The 19,044-nt window shown below is 45.2% G+C and overlaps 2 protein-coding genes and 1 non-coding gene across 3 annotated transcripts; 2 read left to right on the top strand and 1 right to left on the bottom strand.

Annotated features, from left to right (window-relative positions):
* The first annotated feature begins 7,451 nt into the window (after window positions 1-7,451).
* Window positions 7,452-10,999, top strand: LOC100281234 (RNA-binding protein). Its single transcript, NM_001154153.2, has 5 exons — window positions 7,452-7,817; window positions 8,349-8,499; window positions 8,581-8,647; window positions 8,742-8,976; window positions 10,536-10,999. The coding sequence occupies exons 1-5, from the start codon at window positions 7,753-7,755 to the stop codon at window positions 10,744-10,746; spliced, it is 729 nt and encodes a 242-aa protein (NP_001147625.1). The 5' UTR covers window positions 7,452-7,752; the 3' UTR covers window positions 10,747-10,999.
* Window positions 11,000-12,011: 1,012 nt separating this feature from the next.
* On the top strand, window positions 12,012-12,084 carry TRNAE-CUC (transfer RNA glutamic acid (anticodon CUC)). The gene has a single exon. It is a non-coding gene; the product is annotated as a tRNA-Glu (tRNA).
* A 2,855-nt stretch (window positions 12,085-14,939) lies between these two features.
* Window positions 14,940-15,826, bottom strand: LOC100382954 (uncharacterized). Its single transcript, NM_001175639.2, has 2 exons — window positions 15,499-15,826; window positions 14,940-15,395 (listed from the first exon to the last, which is right to left on the bottom strand). Exons 1-2 carry the CDS (start codon window positions 15,764-15,766, stop codon window positions 15,175-15,177), a joined length of 489 nt encoding a protein of 162 aa, NP_001169110.1. The 5' UTR covers window positions 15,767-15,826; the 3' UTR covers window positions 14,940-15,174.
* Window positions 15,827-19,044: the final 3,218 nt, after the last annotated feature.

Below are 19,044 nucleotides of genomic sequence, written 5' to 3'. Positions count from 1 at the left end.
TTTGGTTATTGTTGATGACTTTTCCCGCTTCACTTGGGTGTTCTTTTTGCAGGAAAAATCCGAAACCCAAGGGACTCTCAAACGCTTCCTCAGGAGAGCTCAAAATGAGTTTGAGCTCAAAGTGAAAAAGATAAGAAGCGACAACGGGTCCGAGTTCAAGAACCTTCAAGTGGAGGAGTTCCTTGAAGAGGAAGGGATCAAGCACGAGTTCTCCGCTCCCTACACACCACAGCAAAATGGTGTGGTAGAGAGGAAGAACAGGACGCTCATCGACATGGCGAGGACGATGCTAGGAGAGTTCAAGACCCCCGAGTGCTTCTGGACGGAAGCCGTTAACACTGCTTGCCACGCCATCAACAGGGTCTACCTTCATCGCCTCCTCAAGAAGACGTCGTATGAGCTACTAACCGGTAACAAACCCAATGTATCGTACTTTCGTGTATTTGGGAGTAAATGCTACATTCTAGTGAAGAAGGGTAGAAATTCTAAGTTTGCTCCCAAAGCTGTAGAAGGGTTTTTATTAGGTTATGACTCAAATACAAAGGCGTATAGAGTCTTCAACAAATCATCGGGTTTGGTTGAAGTCTCTAGCGACGTTGTATTTGATGAGACTAATGGCTCTCCAAGAGAGCAAGTTGTTGATTGTGATGATGTAGATGAAGAAGATGTTCCGACGGCCGCTATACGGACCATGGCGATTGGAGAAGTACGGCCACAGGAACAAGATGAACGAGATCAACCTTCTTCCTCAACTATGGTGCATCCCCCAACCGAAGATGACGAACAGGTACCTCAAGTGGAGGCGCTCGATCAAGGGGGAGCACAAGATAATCATGTGATGGAGGAAGAAGTGCAACCGGCACCTCCAACCCAAGTTCGAGCGATGATTCAAAGGGATCATCCCGTCGACCAAATTCTGGGTGACATTAGCAAGGGAGTAACTACTCGATCTCGATTAGTTAATTTTTGTGAGCATTACTCCTTTGTCTCTTCTATTGAGCCTTTCAGGGTAGAAGAGGCCTTGCTAGATCCGGACTGGGTGTTGGCCATGCAAGAGGAGTTAAACAACTTCAAGCGCAATGAAGTTTGGACACTGGTGCCTCGTCCGAAGCAAAATGTTGTGGGAACCAAGTGGGTGTTCCGCAACAAACAGGACGAGCACGGGGTGGTGACGAGGAACAAGGCTCGACTTGTGGCAAAAGGTTATGCCCAAGTCGCAGGTTTGGATTTCGAGGAGACCTTTGCTCCTGTGGCTAGGCTAGAGTCAATTCGAATCTTGCTAGCATATGCCGCTCACCATTCTTTCAGGTTGTACCAAATGGATGTGAAGAGCGCTTTCCTCAACGGGCCAATCAAGGAAGAGGTGTACGTGGAGCAACCCCCTGGCTTCGAGGACGAACGGTATCCCGACCATGTGTGTAAGCTCTCTAAGGCGCTCTATGGACTTAAGCAAGCCCCAAGAGCATGGTATGAATGCCTTAGAGACTTTTTAATTGCTAATGCTTTCAAGGTTGGGAAAGCCGATCCAACTCTTTTTACAAAGACATGCGATGGTGATTTGTTTGTGTGCCAAATTTATGTCGATGACATAATATTTGGTTCTACTAACCAAAAGTCTTGTGAAGAGTTTAGCAGGGTGATGACGCAGAAATTCGAGATGTCAATGATGGGCGAGTTGAACTACTTCCTTGGGTTCCAAGTGAAGCAACTCAAGGACGGCACCTTCATCTCTCAAACGAAGTACACGCAAGATCTGCTAAAGCGGTTTGGGATGAAGGACGCCAAGCCCGCAAAGACGCCGATGGGAACCGACGGACACACCGACCTCAACAAAGGAGGTAAGTCCGTTGATCAAAAAGCATACCGGTCAATGATAGGTTCTTTGCTTTATTTATGTGCTAGTAGACCGGACATTATGCTTAGTGTATGCATGTGTGCTAGATTTCAATCCGATCCTAAGGAGTGTCACTTAGTGGCGGTGAAGCGAATTCTTAGATATTTGGTTGCTACGCCTTGCTTCGGGCTCTGGTATCCAAAGGGGTCTACCTTTGACTTAGTTGGATACTCAGACTCCGACTATGCTGGATGTAAGGTCGATAGGAAGAGTACATCGGGGACGTGCCAATTCTTAGGAAGGTCCCTGGTGTCATGGAACTCTAAGAAACAAACATCCGTTGCCCTATCCACCGCTGAGGCCGAGTACGTTGCCGCAGGTCAGTGTTGCGCGCAACTACTTTGGATGAGGCAAACCCTCCGGGACTTTGGCTACAATCTGAGCAAAGTCCCACTCCTATGTGACAATGAGAGTGCTATCCGCATGGCGGAGAATCCTGTTGAGCACAGCCGCACAAAGCACATAGACATCCGACATCACTTTTTGAGAGACCACCAGCAAAAGGGAGATATCGAAGTGTTTCATGTTAGCACCGAGAACCAGCTAGCCGATATCTTCACTAAGCCTCTAGATGAGAAGACCTTTTGCAGGTTGCGTAGTGAGCTAAATGTCTTACATTCGCGGAACCTGGATTGAATTATAGCATACATGTAGTTATGCTTTTGATCATGTTCCTTTTTGCATTTTGTTGCTTATTGTGGTGCTCAAGTTGTACAAACACTCCCTGGACCTCACAAGTCCGTTGCAAAGTGATGCACATGTTTAGGGGGAGATGTGTTACAACTTGACCCTTTTGAGACTAACCATGTGCTTGAGTTTGATGATTTAGTCTCGAAGGAGGATTGAAAGGGAAAAGGTGGACTTGGACCATGAAAGACTTCCACTGCACTCCGATGAGAGGGTAACTAATTCCAAGTTCATCTCATGAAATCTTATTGCCATTTGCTCTTAATTGAAGACTTTGGTGAGGCAATGGGGTTAAAAGGCCAAGATTGATCCCGTTTTGGTGCTTGATGCCAAAGGGGGAGAAAATAAAGGCCAAAGTGATAAATGGATCAGCTACCACTTGAGAGATTTTGAAAATAATAGAATAGAGTTTTTGTATTGTTAAACTCTTTTATTGTCTCTCTTGTCAAAAATTGGCTTCTTGTGGGGAGAAGTATTGATTATGGGAAATAGGGGGAGTTTTTGAAATCTTTGATCAATCTCTTTTGGAATGACTCTCTTTATGCTTCAACATGTGTGTTTGACTTAGAGATAGAGATTTGAGTTTGATTTGCAAAAACAAACCAAGTGGTGGCAAAGGATGATCCATATATGCCAAAATTGAATAAAACTCAAAGTTAGTTTTTATTTGAAGTGATTTTGCACTTGTTCTAGTTGCTTTATGTTGTGTTGGCATAAATCACCAAAAAGGGGGAGATTGAAAGGGAAATGTGCCCTTGGGCCATTTCTAAGTATTTTGGTGATTGAGTGTCAACACAAGTGTTTAAATGTGAATCAACGCCCATGGATGAACAAAGTGCAAATCTTCAACAAAGGTATGTTTCTAAGTCTTAGTACATTGGTTTGTGTACTAATATATTTGTCTAAGTGTTAGAAACAGAAAGAAGAAGAGAAGAGAGACTTGGCTGTGTACAGCCAAGGGGCTGTTTCGGTCTGGGGCACCGGACTGTCCGGTGGTGCACCGGACAGTGTCCGGTGGTGCACCGGACAGGCTGCCTCGGCCGAAGAGGCCACTCTCGGGTTTTTCTCCGGCGACTTCGGCTAAAATTCACCGGACTGTCCGGTGTGCACCGGACTGTCCGGTGAGCCAACGGTCGGCCGGGCCAACGGTCGGCCGCGCGATCGGCGCGCGACACGTGGCCGAGCCAACGGTCGGAAAGATACACCGGACTGTCCGGTGTGCACCGGACATGTCCGGTGCGCCAACGGTGCGCAGATCTGACTCTGACAGCAACGGTCGGATGCGCTGTTTAAGGAAACAAATCGGGCACCGGACAGTGTCCGGTGTGCACCGGACTGTCCGGTGCGCCACGAGACAGAAGGCAAAGATGGCCTTCCAGATTTGTTCCCAACGGCTCCTAGCTGCCTTGGGGCTATAAAAGGGACCCCTAGGCGCATGGAGGAGTACACCAAGCATTCCTACAACTCTTCTAAGCACCAAGACATCAATCTCACGCATTCGTTTCATTGTGATAGCATATAGAGCTCTTGTGGAGTTGTGAACTCTTTGTGTTGTGTTGCGAGCTCTTGTTGCGACTTGTGTGCGTGGTGTTGCTCTGATTTTCGAGTCTTGTGTGCGTTGCTCATTCCCACCTTACTCCGTATTTCTTTGTGAACTCAATTGTAAGGGCGAGAGACTCCAAGTTGTGGAGATTCCTCGCAAACGGGAAAAGATCAAAGGAAAGAAAAACACCGTGGTATTCAAGTTGATCATTGGATCACTTGAGAGGAGTTGAGTGCAACTCTCGTCCGTTGGGACGCCACAACGTGGAGTAGGCAAGTTTTGTACTTGGCCGAACCACGGGATAACCACCGTGTCAACTCTGTGATTGCTTTCTTGTGGTTATCGTGTTTTGAGTTCTCTCTAGCCACTTGGCCATACTTGTACTAACCCTTAACAAGTTTTTGTGGCTTAAGTTTAAGTTTTTACAGGATCACCTATTCACCCCCCCCTCTAGGTGCTCTCAATTAGCAACGCACTCAAGACAAGAAATCACAGCAACACCACGCACACAAGTCGCAACGAGAGCTCACAACACAACTTAATGAGTTCACCACTCAACTAGAGCTCTAATTGCTATCGCAAAGAATCAAGGGCGCGGAGTCGATGTCTTGGTGCTTAGGAATGCTTAGGAGATGCTTGGTGTGTTCCTCCATGCGCCTAGAGGTCCCTTTTATAGCCCTAAGGCAGCTAGGAGCCGTTGAGAGCAATCTTGGAAGGCTGATCTTGCCTTCTGTCGACTGGCGCACCGGACAGTCCGGTGCACACCGGACATGTCCGGTGCCCGATTTCTTTCCATAAACATCGCAGTCGACCATTGGTAGCCTGGGAACCGTTGGCGCACCGGACATGTCCGGTGCCCCCTTCTAGCCGTTGGCTCGGCCACGTGTCCCGCGCAGATTGCGCGGCCGACCGTTGGCCCGGCCGACCGTTGGCTCACCGGAGAGTCCGGTGCACACCGGACAGTCCGGTGAATTTTAGCCGTACACCGTTGATGGTTTCCCGAGAGCGACGAGTTCGCCTGTGAGCGGCCCACCGGACAGTCCGGTGCACACCGGACAGTCCGGTGAATTTTAGACGTACACCGCCGTCGAAGTCCCGAGAGCAGCCACTTTGCGCAAGCCAGCCTGGCGCACCGGACACTGTCCGGTGCACCACCGGACAGTCCGGTGCACCCAGACTGGGCAGACTTTGGCTGCTCGAGTCATCTCTTCTCCAACTCGATTTTTTCTGTTTCCAGCACTTAGACACAATACATTAGTCCATAATACAATGTACTAAGTCTGAGAAACATACCTTTATCCTTGATTTGTACTTTGTCCACCATTTTACAATTAGGCACCTGTGTTGGGCACTAAATCACCAAAATACTTAGAAATGGCCCAAGGGCACATTTCCCTTTCAATTATTACAAAAGGTACAACACTTATGTCCAAATATGATCACTACCCTATTATTTAGGTAAAGAAAATACTAATAAGTCTTTCTAAATTTATTCTATTTAATAGTTATTATTGTATCTATTTCTTAACATGTAGATGAAAGTCCCACTTAGAAAGATTATGCAGAGACATCACCATTGGAATTACCTCCAAAAAGTGGTTGCACATAACATAACAATATTATTCTGCTATTGATTGAATTGACAACTTCCATCTTCACTAATTTTTTACACTCCCCCACTTACATTATAGGATTAAAAAATAGAGGTCAAGGCACAATGAAGATTAGAGCAATGCTAGAGACTAAGGGCGTGTTTGGCATGGCTCTGCTACACCTCAGAGCAGCTCTACTCTAAAACTCTGGGTGGAGCGGATCTGTCCCAGAGTTTAGATTGTTTCTCATAACCAGTGGCGGGTAAATAACTCTAAACTCCATGACTAGTTTGCTTTTTTAGAGTTTTCCGAGCAGCAAAAGAGGTACTCCAAAAAAATGTACTGCAGCTCCAAAAACTCCATAGAGTTTACAACTCTAGAGTTAGGGTGTTTGACATGTCCTGGCCAACTCCTTCTTGGAGTTTTGCTCTAGAGCCATAACAAACACGCCATAAACATGTGCAAGGCTCATGAAAACTAGGAAATATGCATAGTTAGTACTCTCTTTGTTCGTTTTTATATGACGCCACGTCACAAAGTAAGGCCCCGTTTGGTCCTTTAGTCTAGGGACTAAAATTTAGTTAAGAGACTAAAGTTTAGTCCCTATCCTATTTAGTTATAGGGACTAAAAATATTCAAAATGTATTAAATGGATCATAAGATGACTAAAATACCGCTAAGTATTCTTCCACTCTTAGTGCAACTGAAATAAAGGAGGGGTAAAAAGTGGAATTTATATGATTCAGTCCCTTTTAGTCACCCCTTGAGGGACTAGAGACTAAAACAATTTAGTCCCTATTTTAGTCCCACCGTTTAGCAATTTAGAGACTAAATGAGACTAAAATGGAGGAACTAATCTTTAATCGCTCAAACCAAACATCCCTTAAAAGTGCTTTTTTAAATGACGTCCTTTTACAAACTTTCGGTGGTTTTTCATATTTACCTCTCCACTTTCGGCACATTGCTTTGTTTACTGTTAGACACTTTCATGGTCAAACAGAGAAGATATAAGGTAATATTGTTAAATCTATGTTTCCTTAATTTAAACAACATATAAAAACGAACGGAGGGAGTAGCTTTTAAAACTTCCTTTATAAAGAACTTATGTGTCTTTTTATTATAATACAATGCTTTCCATCATGTTAAATGTACACGGGTAGAATGATAAATTCTATCATAGACATGACATGATATGCCTGAAAGGCTGAAACATGTTCCTAACTTTAGTTCACATAGATCTTTGGCAACACTTTTTTAAATGCAAGGTATGAATTAGCATTAAATAAAATGCAATGCATCATGTTTATGGGATTATTGCATATAAATAATTTTTATATATGTATCCAACTGTTATTAAGCTATCTACTGTTAGTAAGCATCGGCGACTTGCACAGCTTATAAATTATTCAGATTTTAAATTTGTAGCTAAAAATTATTCTAAAATTAAAATATTCTATGTGTCTAGTTATTTCAGAACGGTTGTTGGGGACAGCCTTGCCGCTTTTGGTGACTTCCGACGTCCGTGTCCGTTGCACGGCTGCTTTCCACGGAAAAAAAAGAATACTTTTACCACGGCAGGACACCGGTAAAACGAGAGCTGGGCCGGCAGACGGCCAGGGGCGGGGACAGGTGCCCAGACCCACGGGATTCTCACGCATCCCGAACGCGGCCACGCTCGCCGCGGGCACACGCGGCGCGCTGTGCTCACCCCTGTCTGCCTGCGCGCCCGGCACGCCCGCGCCCACTCACGCCCGGCCCTGCCCCGCGCCCTCATCGTCTCCTCCCGGCCTCCCCTCAAAGCCCACCGCCGCTGCCCCCACGCCACCCACCCCACCCCGCCCCCGCCCCTACCGCGCGGTGCCCGAGACCCAGAGGCCAGACCCCTTTCTTCACCTTCCTTCCCATCGCAATCGCAAGCCCCCGGCTCCGGCGCTCGGCGGTCGGCCAGGTTCGGGAGATCACTTCGTCGCGGCGAGGAGGGAGGGGGTCGCCGTTAGCGCGCGGCACTTGGATGAGAAGGGCAGCGGTGGAGGAGGATGCGGAAGGCGTACAGGGACTCCATCAAGGTGCTCGAAGCTGACATCCAGCACGCCAACACCCTGTAAGCCCAGCTCTCGCCCGCTTCCCTCCTCTCTCCCCTTCCTGATTCCAGCGCCGCCTCACATCCCCTGTCGATTCTGCTCCAGTTCACTAGCACGGGCCCATGTCCTTCTCGTTTCTCCGTCTGCCTCCGTGATCGAGCGGGTGCTTGGGGGTTTCGGCGGGGCTGCGTCGCGCCGTCGCCGACTCCTCGGCCTGCTGCCGGGGTTGCGCAATGCGGCGGCCAGGGAGGGTGATAGATTGACCGACCGAACGCCGGTTCGCCCCCCTCCATCGGGATCCGTTGTGGTGGTTGCCCTATCCGTTCACGCACGAGTGGCGAAGCGGCAGTAGATCATGTGGGAATCCCATGTGTTTAGGATGTTTAAACAAACCCTGATTCCCATGTGTTTTAGCGTTCTAAATTATATATAATTTTCTGCTTAAGAAGAAAAGGGTACGAGATGAGTCCACTAGTGTGGTCTTTAGGTGAGGGTTGCTTCATCAGCATGTGATCTGCCAAGTGATGCTAGTTGTTTATTTGGATGAGCAGGGCCTCCGAGTTTCCCCGGGACTATGATGGTGCGTGCCTGCAGATGCGGCTGTCGTACAGTCCCGCAGCTCATATATTCCTCTTCCTGGTGCAGTGGACGGACTGCAGCCTCGCAGGGGCTCTTGGTCTGCTGAGAATCCTCATATACAAGGTCTGTTGCGCGTTTGGTTGTGCCGTGCTCACATTGTGGATGTGCCCTGCTGAATCTGTAGCTCACTGAGTCATTGTTCAGGTTTATGTGGATGGCACAACAACCATGTCGACTCATGAGAGGAAAGCCAGCATCAAAGAATTCTATGGTAGGAGGGCATGATGTTATTACATCTTTGCCTAACTATGTTTTTTTTGGTGCTGCACTGCTGATCAGAATTACTATATATTTGGCATGAGCAGCTGTGATATTTCCTTCTTTGCTGCAACTGCAAAGGGGGATCACTGATGTCGAGGACAAGAAGCAGAAGGCCATATGCATGGAGAAGTACAGAAAGAAAGATGAGGATGGACGGGACACCTTATCTGATATTGATGTTGAGAGGGAAGAGGAGTGTGGGATTTGCATGGAGATGAACAGCAAAGTTGTGTTGCCCAACTGCACCCATGCTATGTGTATCAGATGTTACCAGGACTGGTATGTGCATGATTCAGTTTCTGCCCATGTGTTTTCTGGGACTGCATTGAGTGTTACATTCTCAAATCTCAATCACCCTTCATTTACTGCTGTGCAAGTGCAAACTTCTTGCGTAGACTTATGTTATCATTATCGATTAACAAGCTTTTTAGCTAGATGACTCATCTATATCATTCCTCCACATATCTGTATCATAGCAAGGTATATATCCTGCTAAACATGAGCTGCTGTGAACAGTGTCTATAGATAAGCTTAAACTCATCTTCCTTGTTCTTTCCAGCAACTTATATGCTTGTATAAACACAATGGAAGTGGAACCCCTCCACACACAGGGTTAACTTCTTCTAAGGAATCCTTTTGGTATGAATGGCCAGTAGCTCAACAGAACATAGTGCTCTGTGAAACGTATCGTTCTGAAAATGAAGTGATACTAGCTCAACAGAATATTGAATATAGTGCTCTGTGCAACAGATCTGTATTCATTTACATGCTTTCCCATTGTCTGTCATTTTGAAAATGAAGTGATATTAGATCAACAGGACATAGTGCTCTGTGAAACATTGTTCTCATTGATTGCCGTGGGCGGTTGTGTTGCTGTTTTCAGGTGTACATTGTTTTTTTTGCCGTGCGGTTGTGTTGTTGTTTTCATGTGTACATTGTACTTTGACCCTTGGGGTCTTTCCTCTCTTTAGAGGATGTTTGGTTTCTAGGGAACTATTTTTTAGTCTCCCCATTTTATTCCATTTTAGTTCATAAATTGCTAAATATGGAAACTAAAATAGAGTTTTAGTTTCTCTATTTGGAAATTTAGGTACTAAAATGGGATAAATGGAGGGACTAAAAATTAGTCCCTAGAAACCAAACACCCCCTTAATACAACAGGCAGATCTCATGCCGGTTCTTTAAAAAAAATAGTGCTCTGTGAAGCAGATCTGTATTCATTTACATGCTTTCCCACTGTCTGTATCATTCTGAAAATGAAGTGGTCGTTGGAAAGTGGCATTGTGATATTCATCTGATTTTGCCAACTACAGTAAGTAGGGTAAATGTGGCGATTCACCACCTGGATTTTTTGAACTATGTTCTGCCATTCCTTCAGTGCAAAGAGGAATCTGACTGGTGTGCCGAGTCAAGTATTGATTTTTCATTTTTGTCCAATCCACGCACATAATCATCCATCTTCTTGTATAGACCGTGCACTATGTTTACGGCCAATTGGTTCTAGGCTATGAAGGCACATTACTCCTTTGTTCACTGCAGCTAACAATTTAGCTCATTAAACTTGTGGCCCTGCCGATCATAATTAATAGTAGCTTTGTATGTTAGCAAGCCCTGATGGTGGGTGTCTGCGATTTATTGATCTTGTGTACTAGGTGTTCCAATAATATTTGTGGTTTGTCTGTGTTCTTTTTGCCAGTGTAACCTTTTCATTCAGCTTAACTTCGACTGAATTTCTGAATGTCTTGTTTCAGGGTTCATTGTATTATATCAGCATTAAGATTGAATGCTGTCTATGTTCCAGATACCATACTTTGACGATAACATTGGTTTTCCTACAGGAGTTCAAGATCGCAGTCCTGCCCATTCTGCCGTGACAACCTGAAGAAGACCTGTCCTGGTGACCTGTGGATCTATGTTGAGGACCAAGATGTGGTTGACATGGAGACGGTGTCGAGCGAGAACCTCAGACGGCTGTTCATGTACATAAGCAAGCTGCCTCTGATTGTCCCAGACGTCATCTTCAGTGTGTATGATTCCCACATCAAATGACTTCCGACGCGACCTTCCTGACGACCTTCAGCCAGTGCCCAGCTCCAGTTAATCTTATGCCCCCATGTCCTCCATTTTCATGCTTTGCTCAAGCTTTTGGAAGTGCCTGAACTGATTTGGAACCGCAAGCCTTCCGGTGGTGCTTTAGAAACTTGTTTAGTGCCTGCATGCATCCTTAATCATATGCAGCCACTCTGTACATATCTGACTTGGCTCAGTTAATAGGGGACTGTGCTTGCCCCAAATGGAGGCAGGGCCGTTTGTGTCTTTCTCATGTTTCCATTAGCGAAGCAACGCAAAGTTCTGGGGGGCATTGGAAGGTTTCTGCTGCAATGTTAGGATGGTAATTGGTAGCTAGTTTAATTAATAAATCCAGCCTAGTACTCTATACTTAATAAGTCTGGATCTACTAGTAATAAGGTATAAAAGTATCAGAATTCTCCAAAAATGTCCAGCAAGCTGAACTACTTAACTCTTGCCGGAGAAATTGTGCGAGTCAAAATTAGAACTGGATTATTAACACATAAGGCCTTGTTCGTTTGTGCCGGATTGATGGGTCGGAATGATTCCTAATCGGATTATTTCTCTAATTTATATAAACTTTGATTAATTGGAACGATTCCGAGTGAAATCTAACACAAACGAACAAGGCCTAAGGGACTGTTCGGTTTACTCGGAACGATGACCTGAAACGAGTCGTAGCCGGATTGTTTGTATAATTTACATAAGCTTTGATCAAATGAAACTATTTCTAGATAGAATTCTGGACAACCGAACATGGCCTTAAGCATCTAAGCAATTTAAGATAAATAAACAAGGATCCGATAGGCAAACTGCCCGAGTCGTTTCAGATGAGATGGAGTCTTGATAAATTTTGGACTATCTGCCACTGAGGGTATGGACATACTCGTACTTGTCTCGTTATCCACGCTAGCTGTCCATATCATCAATCTGTTTAGATATTGTATCTCACCCTCTCCAATCTTATCCATGCATGCACATTGGATAATGATTAACCTAACGGAAGAAAACTATCACTACAAGTTTTTTGTTTCTGCGTGAGTACGTCTTTCTCTTGTATGTTTTTGAGCCTCAGCTCTTTTCTCTTATTAATAACTTGCATATTCGATAAAAAAAATATAGCAGCTGGTCACTCAAGTAAGTCCATCTTACCCTCCCTTAGGCATACTTACACCATCACACGATTCCACGAATAGACAACTTGGATACAATCTTAAAATAAAAATTAATGAGTTCTAATACAATCCGTTGTAGTCTAGCTGGTCAGGATATTCGGCTCTCACCCGAAAGACCCGGGTTCGAGTCCCGGCAACGGAATGACTGTGTTTTTTTTTTTGTATTCCCTGCGTTTAGTCAGCTGAGTTCAACCATGGTCACGCGCTCTGCAAAGACCGGCTTCGCCGGCGACGGAAGCACGTCCAGCCATGACCAGCGCTCTGCAAAGAGAAGTATGGGTGGCTGATCGCAACTCGCAAGAGAACTGAGAAGCGATGGCCATCAAGATTGACAGAAGAAGTCGTCAACCGGCTTCATTGGTCATCCTCCACAACGAAAGAAAGAAAGCAGAGGATGGTCAGATTGAAAGAAAAAAAAACATGTGTGATGGCTGTTGCACACCCATATGTGGCCGTACCTGTGCTCGCCGATCCGAAGCAACACGACGAACGCAGCCACGGCGGCCAAGGCAGAAATCGGTCGGCATCGCCCGCGACCGGGCAACAACTCACGACCGGCGGCCTCATCCCCGCGCGGCCTCCGCTCCAAATGCCAGACAGGCCTTGGGATGCTCCATTATAACATATGACTAATTCGTGCATATTAGAGTGGGTAGATGTAAAAGTGGACTCGTATTACAACAAGATAGGACGTAGGATTTAAAAACCCCTGTTCATATATCATAGCGAAATCAACTAAGACCTTGTTTGTTTGGATACCCTCGCATTGACCTCAGTGCATGTGTATTGAGCTAGATTGAGGGGTGTAACTTAACCTAATTTACAGCTCTAAGAACAACTCCAAGAGTGTTCAAAAAAATCTTTTCCCAAAATAATTTATTGGGATTCTGCTAAAATTTTATTTTCCCAAAATCATGTTGCCCCACAACAGATCTCCAACAGTACATTCCCCAATACTTTTTAAACTAGCCACATCAACACATGTGAACTCTACCTGTCATCAATCTCATCTACGGATATCATCCATTCAATCACTGTCATGTCCATTAGTTGCTGATCTCTTTCTTTCTCCTTCTCGTTTGACTCCAGACGCTCTGCGTCCCAACGTGACGTCTGTGACGACTGGCGAGGTGCACAACGTCGTAGACTCGTAGTCCTCAAAAGCCTCACACACACTCGAGTGCTCCAACAACGACCGATGAATCCTCAATGTCCACGCTTGAGCTTGCCCTTGCTGATGGACTTGCATGCGGGGTAGGGTGAATCGCGCTTTTCATGGACGCTTTTCACTGACGTATGGGGAGGATGGGAGACGCAAAAATATGCGGGAGGGGGATGGAGTTTTTTTGGTACCTCTATTTTTCGCAAGAATTAGGGAAGTTGTTGGAATCCATATTTTTACATTTTTCTTTCTAAATAAAGTTTTAGGAGCAATAAAGGGGAACTCTTGGAGTTGCTTTAACCCACCTTAATACACATATATTAAGATGAATACGGGAGTATAGTATCCAAATAAGTCTTAAATGTGTAAGGGCCTGTTTAGAAATGCTGTTTTAAAATACTGTAGTTTTGAGATACCATAGTTTACAATTGTACATGACATAAATACTACAGTATTGTTTTACCACAATAAAACTGCAGTATTGCTCAAAACCGAGATCTGTTTGGTTCTATTGGAAAAAACAAAGTATATATAAAGAGAAGAGAAGAAAATTAAGGTACTGAGTGGAGTTTCGAAAACTCCAAAAATACCACAGTTTTGGATAAACTATGGTTTTTAAAACCGAGTTTTGACTATACAAATCAAACACCTTTTGAGCTCCAATACTATAGTATCATCAAATATTATAGTATTGTTTCAAAACTGCAAAAATACTACAATTCCAAACATGACCTAAGTGTGTTGTAGAGATGATTCGGTATGGAAGTCGATGTGTTGTTCTCAATAACGAGTCCCATGTTAGAAATGAAATATTTGCTCACACGGGGAGTCAGGACTCGAGAGTATTGTAACCACTGCCGACGTGTTTTTTCACGAACTTTGTGTTATCTACTAGATCTAGGGTGCCGTTTGGTTCACATATTGGTAACGGAATGAGTAACCGATAACGTTAAATTATGTTTGTTTAATTTTAACCGTAATCGATATAACACTACAAATAGATACCGCCTTATTTAAATTAGTTACCGCCGGTATTCAAATGTGAATCGTTATTATTACCATTTATGTTACATTTTGCGAACCAAACGCTACCTAGGTGAATTGAGCTGAAGATTCACCCATGGATAATCCACTCCCTTAGGCCTGATTTGATGACCGGGGATCCCGAAGGGAAAATATCCTCTTGCTATTCAAAATTGAATTGTGAGAGGATTCCCCCTCCATGGATCCCCTAGGGATCCCTAATCACCAAATTAGCCCTTATTCTATTCTACCCTGTAAAAGAGCCCTATCTATCAAAATGAGGTGGATAAGAGCCCTTTCAAAAAAAAAAGAGGCGGATAAGAGTTTGAACATGGCCACTAGGTAATGAGTACCACCAACGACTTCTTCCTTGACGCAAAGCCTCTCTCCCGTCCGTCCCGAGCAATCTTCCTGTGAGCTAACGGGTCGTCGTCGTCGTCGCCGCCGGCGGCCTTGCACAGGCACTGCCCGCTGGGTGTTCTCCAAGACTCCAGCGCATCGGTCTTCCGATGGGCCAGGCACACTAGCGGAATTGGTTTGCTCCCTCCTACTGTGAATCAACATTGCCTAAGGGGCACTTGAATCGATGCTGAATCAGATTGGGCTTTCGATTTTCTATGTGTGTCAGTGGCGTTAGCCAGCTACTATTAGTAAACATCTCTTAGTTACCATAAGGTCAAAATTGTCCACCAAATTCTTGCCGAGTTACCTTGACAATGGAGGAACTGATGTGGCAGCATCTATGAACTGAATTACTATCATACAGCCAAAGCGATATCCTAACTACAGTTGCAGTTACTGAAACCTTATGCTCATATAATACGGCAACACTATTTTCAGAATCCAGCGGGAAATTACTTTGGTCGTACGAAATCTTTCTAGCAGATCGTTCTTACAGCTTCGAATCATCCACCCTGCTCGGTTGTTGGCTGTATCCTCACTCACGAGGTATTGTATCACCAGACCAGACCAGCTACAAGCCGGCAGCAGCTGCAGAACGGCCAGCTACCCTGAACACATGGGCTGGTTTTCTCGTCCTCGACGGTTCTACAGATCCAAGAACATCCGGTAGGCGTCCCTGTGAGGCGCGTAGTAGCCCTCGACGGTGGTGTCGACCTGGAACCCGGCCTTGCAGTACAGCGCCACGGCGGCCGTCCTCGTGGGGTCGACGTGGAGGGAGAGCCGCTGGACCTTCCGCCGCCGGCACCGCTCCACTGCGCCCGACAGCAGCGCCTCGCCGTGGCCCTGCCGCCTCCAGTTCTCCTTCACTGAAACCAAAAGTTTGCAGTTTCGGGGGCACGGATCCGGTCATTCCGCCGCATAACCTTAACATGACCCAGGGAGAGAGGGGGATCGCGACGTGTGTCTCACCGGCGAGCTTGGTGATGGTGGCGCAGAGGGATGTGTTGCAGGTGTACATGGCATACCCGATGACCTCCCCCCCGTCGGCGCTGGACGTCTTGTAGATCAGCCCGGAGTTCCGCCGCTTTAGCTCGTCGTGCAGTGACCGCGCCAGCGATTCGTGCTTCGGAAAGATCCTCCGCTCTAGACGCACGATGTCCTCGACAACGCTGACGGCTCGATCGTGCGACGGGTCCAGCTCGAGTATCGGCGGTGGCGCCGCCTCCGCCGCCGCCATAACAGACGAGGGTCTGGATTCGGGCGTCAAGCCATCTTCGGTGCTTGTCTTGGGTGCATGTGCGTCTCGCTACGGTTAAACTTTTTTTTTCAGATTTTAATATTTTAATAATGCCAATAATATATATCTTTAAATATATTATAAAAAGATTTAAAGATTTATCTAATTATATGTTATAACAATTAATATCTATACGATACAATAAAACATTTTTAAGCATAATCATACACATATTCAAACTATTGTACATTACTCATATGGTCACTAAAAACACCATTTTACACCGATGTTTTTAAAGTATAGTTTGAATAAAAATATGAGTATGAATAATTTGTTGAAGATAGTTTCTCACGGTCGTTATAAGCACATAAGTCTATTCTCCTCTCTCCCACATAGGACATGAAAACAACTAAGCCTCTATTAGTGTACTATTACCCACATGGGTCGTGGGAAACCATCCAAGAACAACACGGTAGTAAACCGTCCAACATAATAGAAAGCCACGCGTAACATAACACTTACACATAGTACCACATCGCTAGCTGAAAGAGGACAAACCACCAAGCTAGCTATAAAAAAGGGGTTGGACTATTTTCGGACTCGTATCTCTCTATCTTTTGGCTAAGACAAAGTGTGATATTTGTTCTTCTCTATTTAATATTTGATATTACATTTGTTTTTGATGGGTATGAAATATGATTGTGTGTCGTCGTAATGCATAGTCATTGTACTAGTTTTTATATATTTGGCTCAAATTAGAATAATTGACTCTTTAAAAATTAAGAACGATAATTATTTTAAGATAAAGTAAATATAATAAATAACTTCCTATGTTTCACATCGTGTCATATATCTACTCCTTTAATGCAGCACTTTAGTGCGTCCTCCACTCCTCCCCCATGTTGAAGCCTTCTGTGTGTCTTTAAAACCGCTTTGCATCGTTCGCGTCATCCATCCGGCTTAGGAGCTCAACCGAACTCGGCAACCAACGCCCACTCGCCATGCTCTGCCACCACGAGCGTGCCATCCATGTCAAAGTCGTAGCCACCAAGACCTTCTCCTCCTTCCCCTCCTTCGCGCGTCGTTTTCCTTGCAGGGGCGAACGTATGTGCTTGAAAGTTCCCCATAAAAATCTCTTCGATGTCGGTCTAGTTTTGAATGCAGCCGGGCCTCAAGTTTTCCAACCATGCCCACGCTGAGTCTGCTAGGTACAGGGGGAGATTGCGGATTATGAAGTCATCATGATTCGTTCCTCTTGCATGGCATGCCAGCCGATAATCCCCAGCCATAGACTGGGGTTCGATTCTCTCGAATATTTCACGATATTGATGGGTGCCCTGTACCTTGCGGCACTGGTGCTTGAAGGATACGATGGCTTAATACCCAAGGCCCCTGCGGTGGTGGGCTTAGGCTCTAGCTCCCATCGGGGTCCAAACAGCCTCTATGGCATTGTTTGTACCGACTGGAGTTGAAAGTTGCCTAGAGGGGGGTGAATAGGCGTAATCTGAAATTTACAACTTTAAATACACACTACAAGTCGGGGTTAACGTTAGAACTTAAATCAAGTCCGAGAGAGAGAGGGAAAACAAATCAAATGGAAATCAAGCGAATGAACACGGTGATTTGTTTTACCGAGGTTCGGTTCTAAAAAACCTACTCCCCATTAAGGTGGTCACAAAGACTGGGTCTCTTTCAACCCTTTCCCTCTCTCAAACGGTCACTTAGACCGAGTGAGCTTTCTCCTTAATCACACGGGTCACTTAGACCCTGCAAGGACCACCACATACTTAGGTGTCTCTTGCTTTGATTACAAGTCACTTGGGAACAAGAATGAGGAAGGAAGAAAGCGATCCAAGCAACAAGAGCGCAAATGAACACGAACACACACTCTCTCAAGTCACTAGGTGGTTGGAATGAATTTGAGACTTAGAGAGGCTTTGATCTTTTGATTTGTGTCTATGACTGAATGCACTAGCTCTTGTATTGAATGAAAACTTCAAAAGACTTGGATGCTTGGGGTTGTGGTGGTTGGGGGTATTTATTGCCCTCAACCACCAAGAAGCCGTTGGGGACGGCTGCTGGCGATGGACGCACCAGACACTCTGGTGCGCCGCCACGTCACCAAAACGTTAGGGTCTGGAGCCTGGTCAACCGTTGGAGGTCTTGTCCTCTTGCGGCACCGGACAAGTCATGTTCACTGTCCGGTGCACCTCTGACTCTGCGGCTCTGACTCTGCGCGCACTGTTCCTCTGTCAGCCCCTTTTGCAGTCGACCGTTACGCGAGTTAGCCATTACTCCAGTGGCACAACGGATATTCCGGTGAATTATAGCGGAGTGCGCCTGCGAAAAACCCGAGAGTGGTTGGTTGGACTCAGTACGGTCCTAGTGCACCGGACACTGTCCGGTGGCACACCGGACAGTCCGGTGCGCCAGGCCACAACACACTTGGTTTCTTTTGCTCCTTTGAATTGGATCCCTAACTTGAACATTTATTGGTTTGTGTTGAACCTTTGTGCACCTGTAGAACATGTATTCTAGAGCAAACTAGTTAGTCCATTTATTTGTGTTGGACATTCAACCACCAAAATTAATTGTGGGAAACAGTTAACCCTATTTCTCTTTCAATCTCCCCCTTTTTGGTGATTGATGCCAACACAAACCAAAGCAAATATATAAAGTGCAGAAATGAACTAGTTTGCATAAGGTAAGTGCATAGGTTACTTGGAATTAAACTAATTGATTATCTCACTAGATATGGATTGCTTTTCTTTCCTTTAATAGTTTGGACCACATTTACATCACTTGTTTTGTTTTTGCAATTTTTTGGAAAATCTTTTCAAAGTCTTTTGCAAATAGTCAAAGGTATATGAATAAGATTGCAAGAAGCATTTTCATGATTTGAAATTTCTCCCCCTGTATCAAATTCTTTTCCTTTGACTAAATAAAACTCCCCCGGAATGAATTTCTCCTCTTAGATACCAATGAAAAATATCAATTAAAGCTTTATTTTGAAAATTTTGAAATTGGTGGTGCGGTCCTTTTGCTTTGGGCTTAATACTTTCTCCCCTTTGGCATTAATCGCAAAAAACGGAGACGTTGAGAGCCCTTATATTTTCTCTCCCATAGGTACAAGTAAATAAGAGTGAAAGATTATACCAATTTGGAGTGAGCGAAGTAGCAACGAAGGATAAATGATACCGTTAGAGTGGAGTGGAAGCTGTCGGTGTTTTGGGTCCGACCGCACACCCGGGGTTGCCCCTCAAGGTGTTTTTAGGAGT

Source organism: Zea mays, chromosome 1 (genome assembly GCF_902167145.1).
Source record: "Zea mays cultivar B73 chromosome 1, Zm-B73-REFERENCE-NAM-5.0, whole genome shotgun sequence".
Taxonomy (NCBI): domain Eukaryota; kingdom Viridiplantae; phylum Streptophyta; class Magnoliopsida; order Poales; family Poaceae; genus Zea; species Zea mays.
This window is presented reverse-complemented; position numbering and strand designations above follow the sequence as displayed.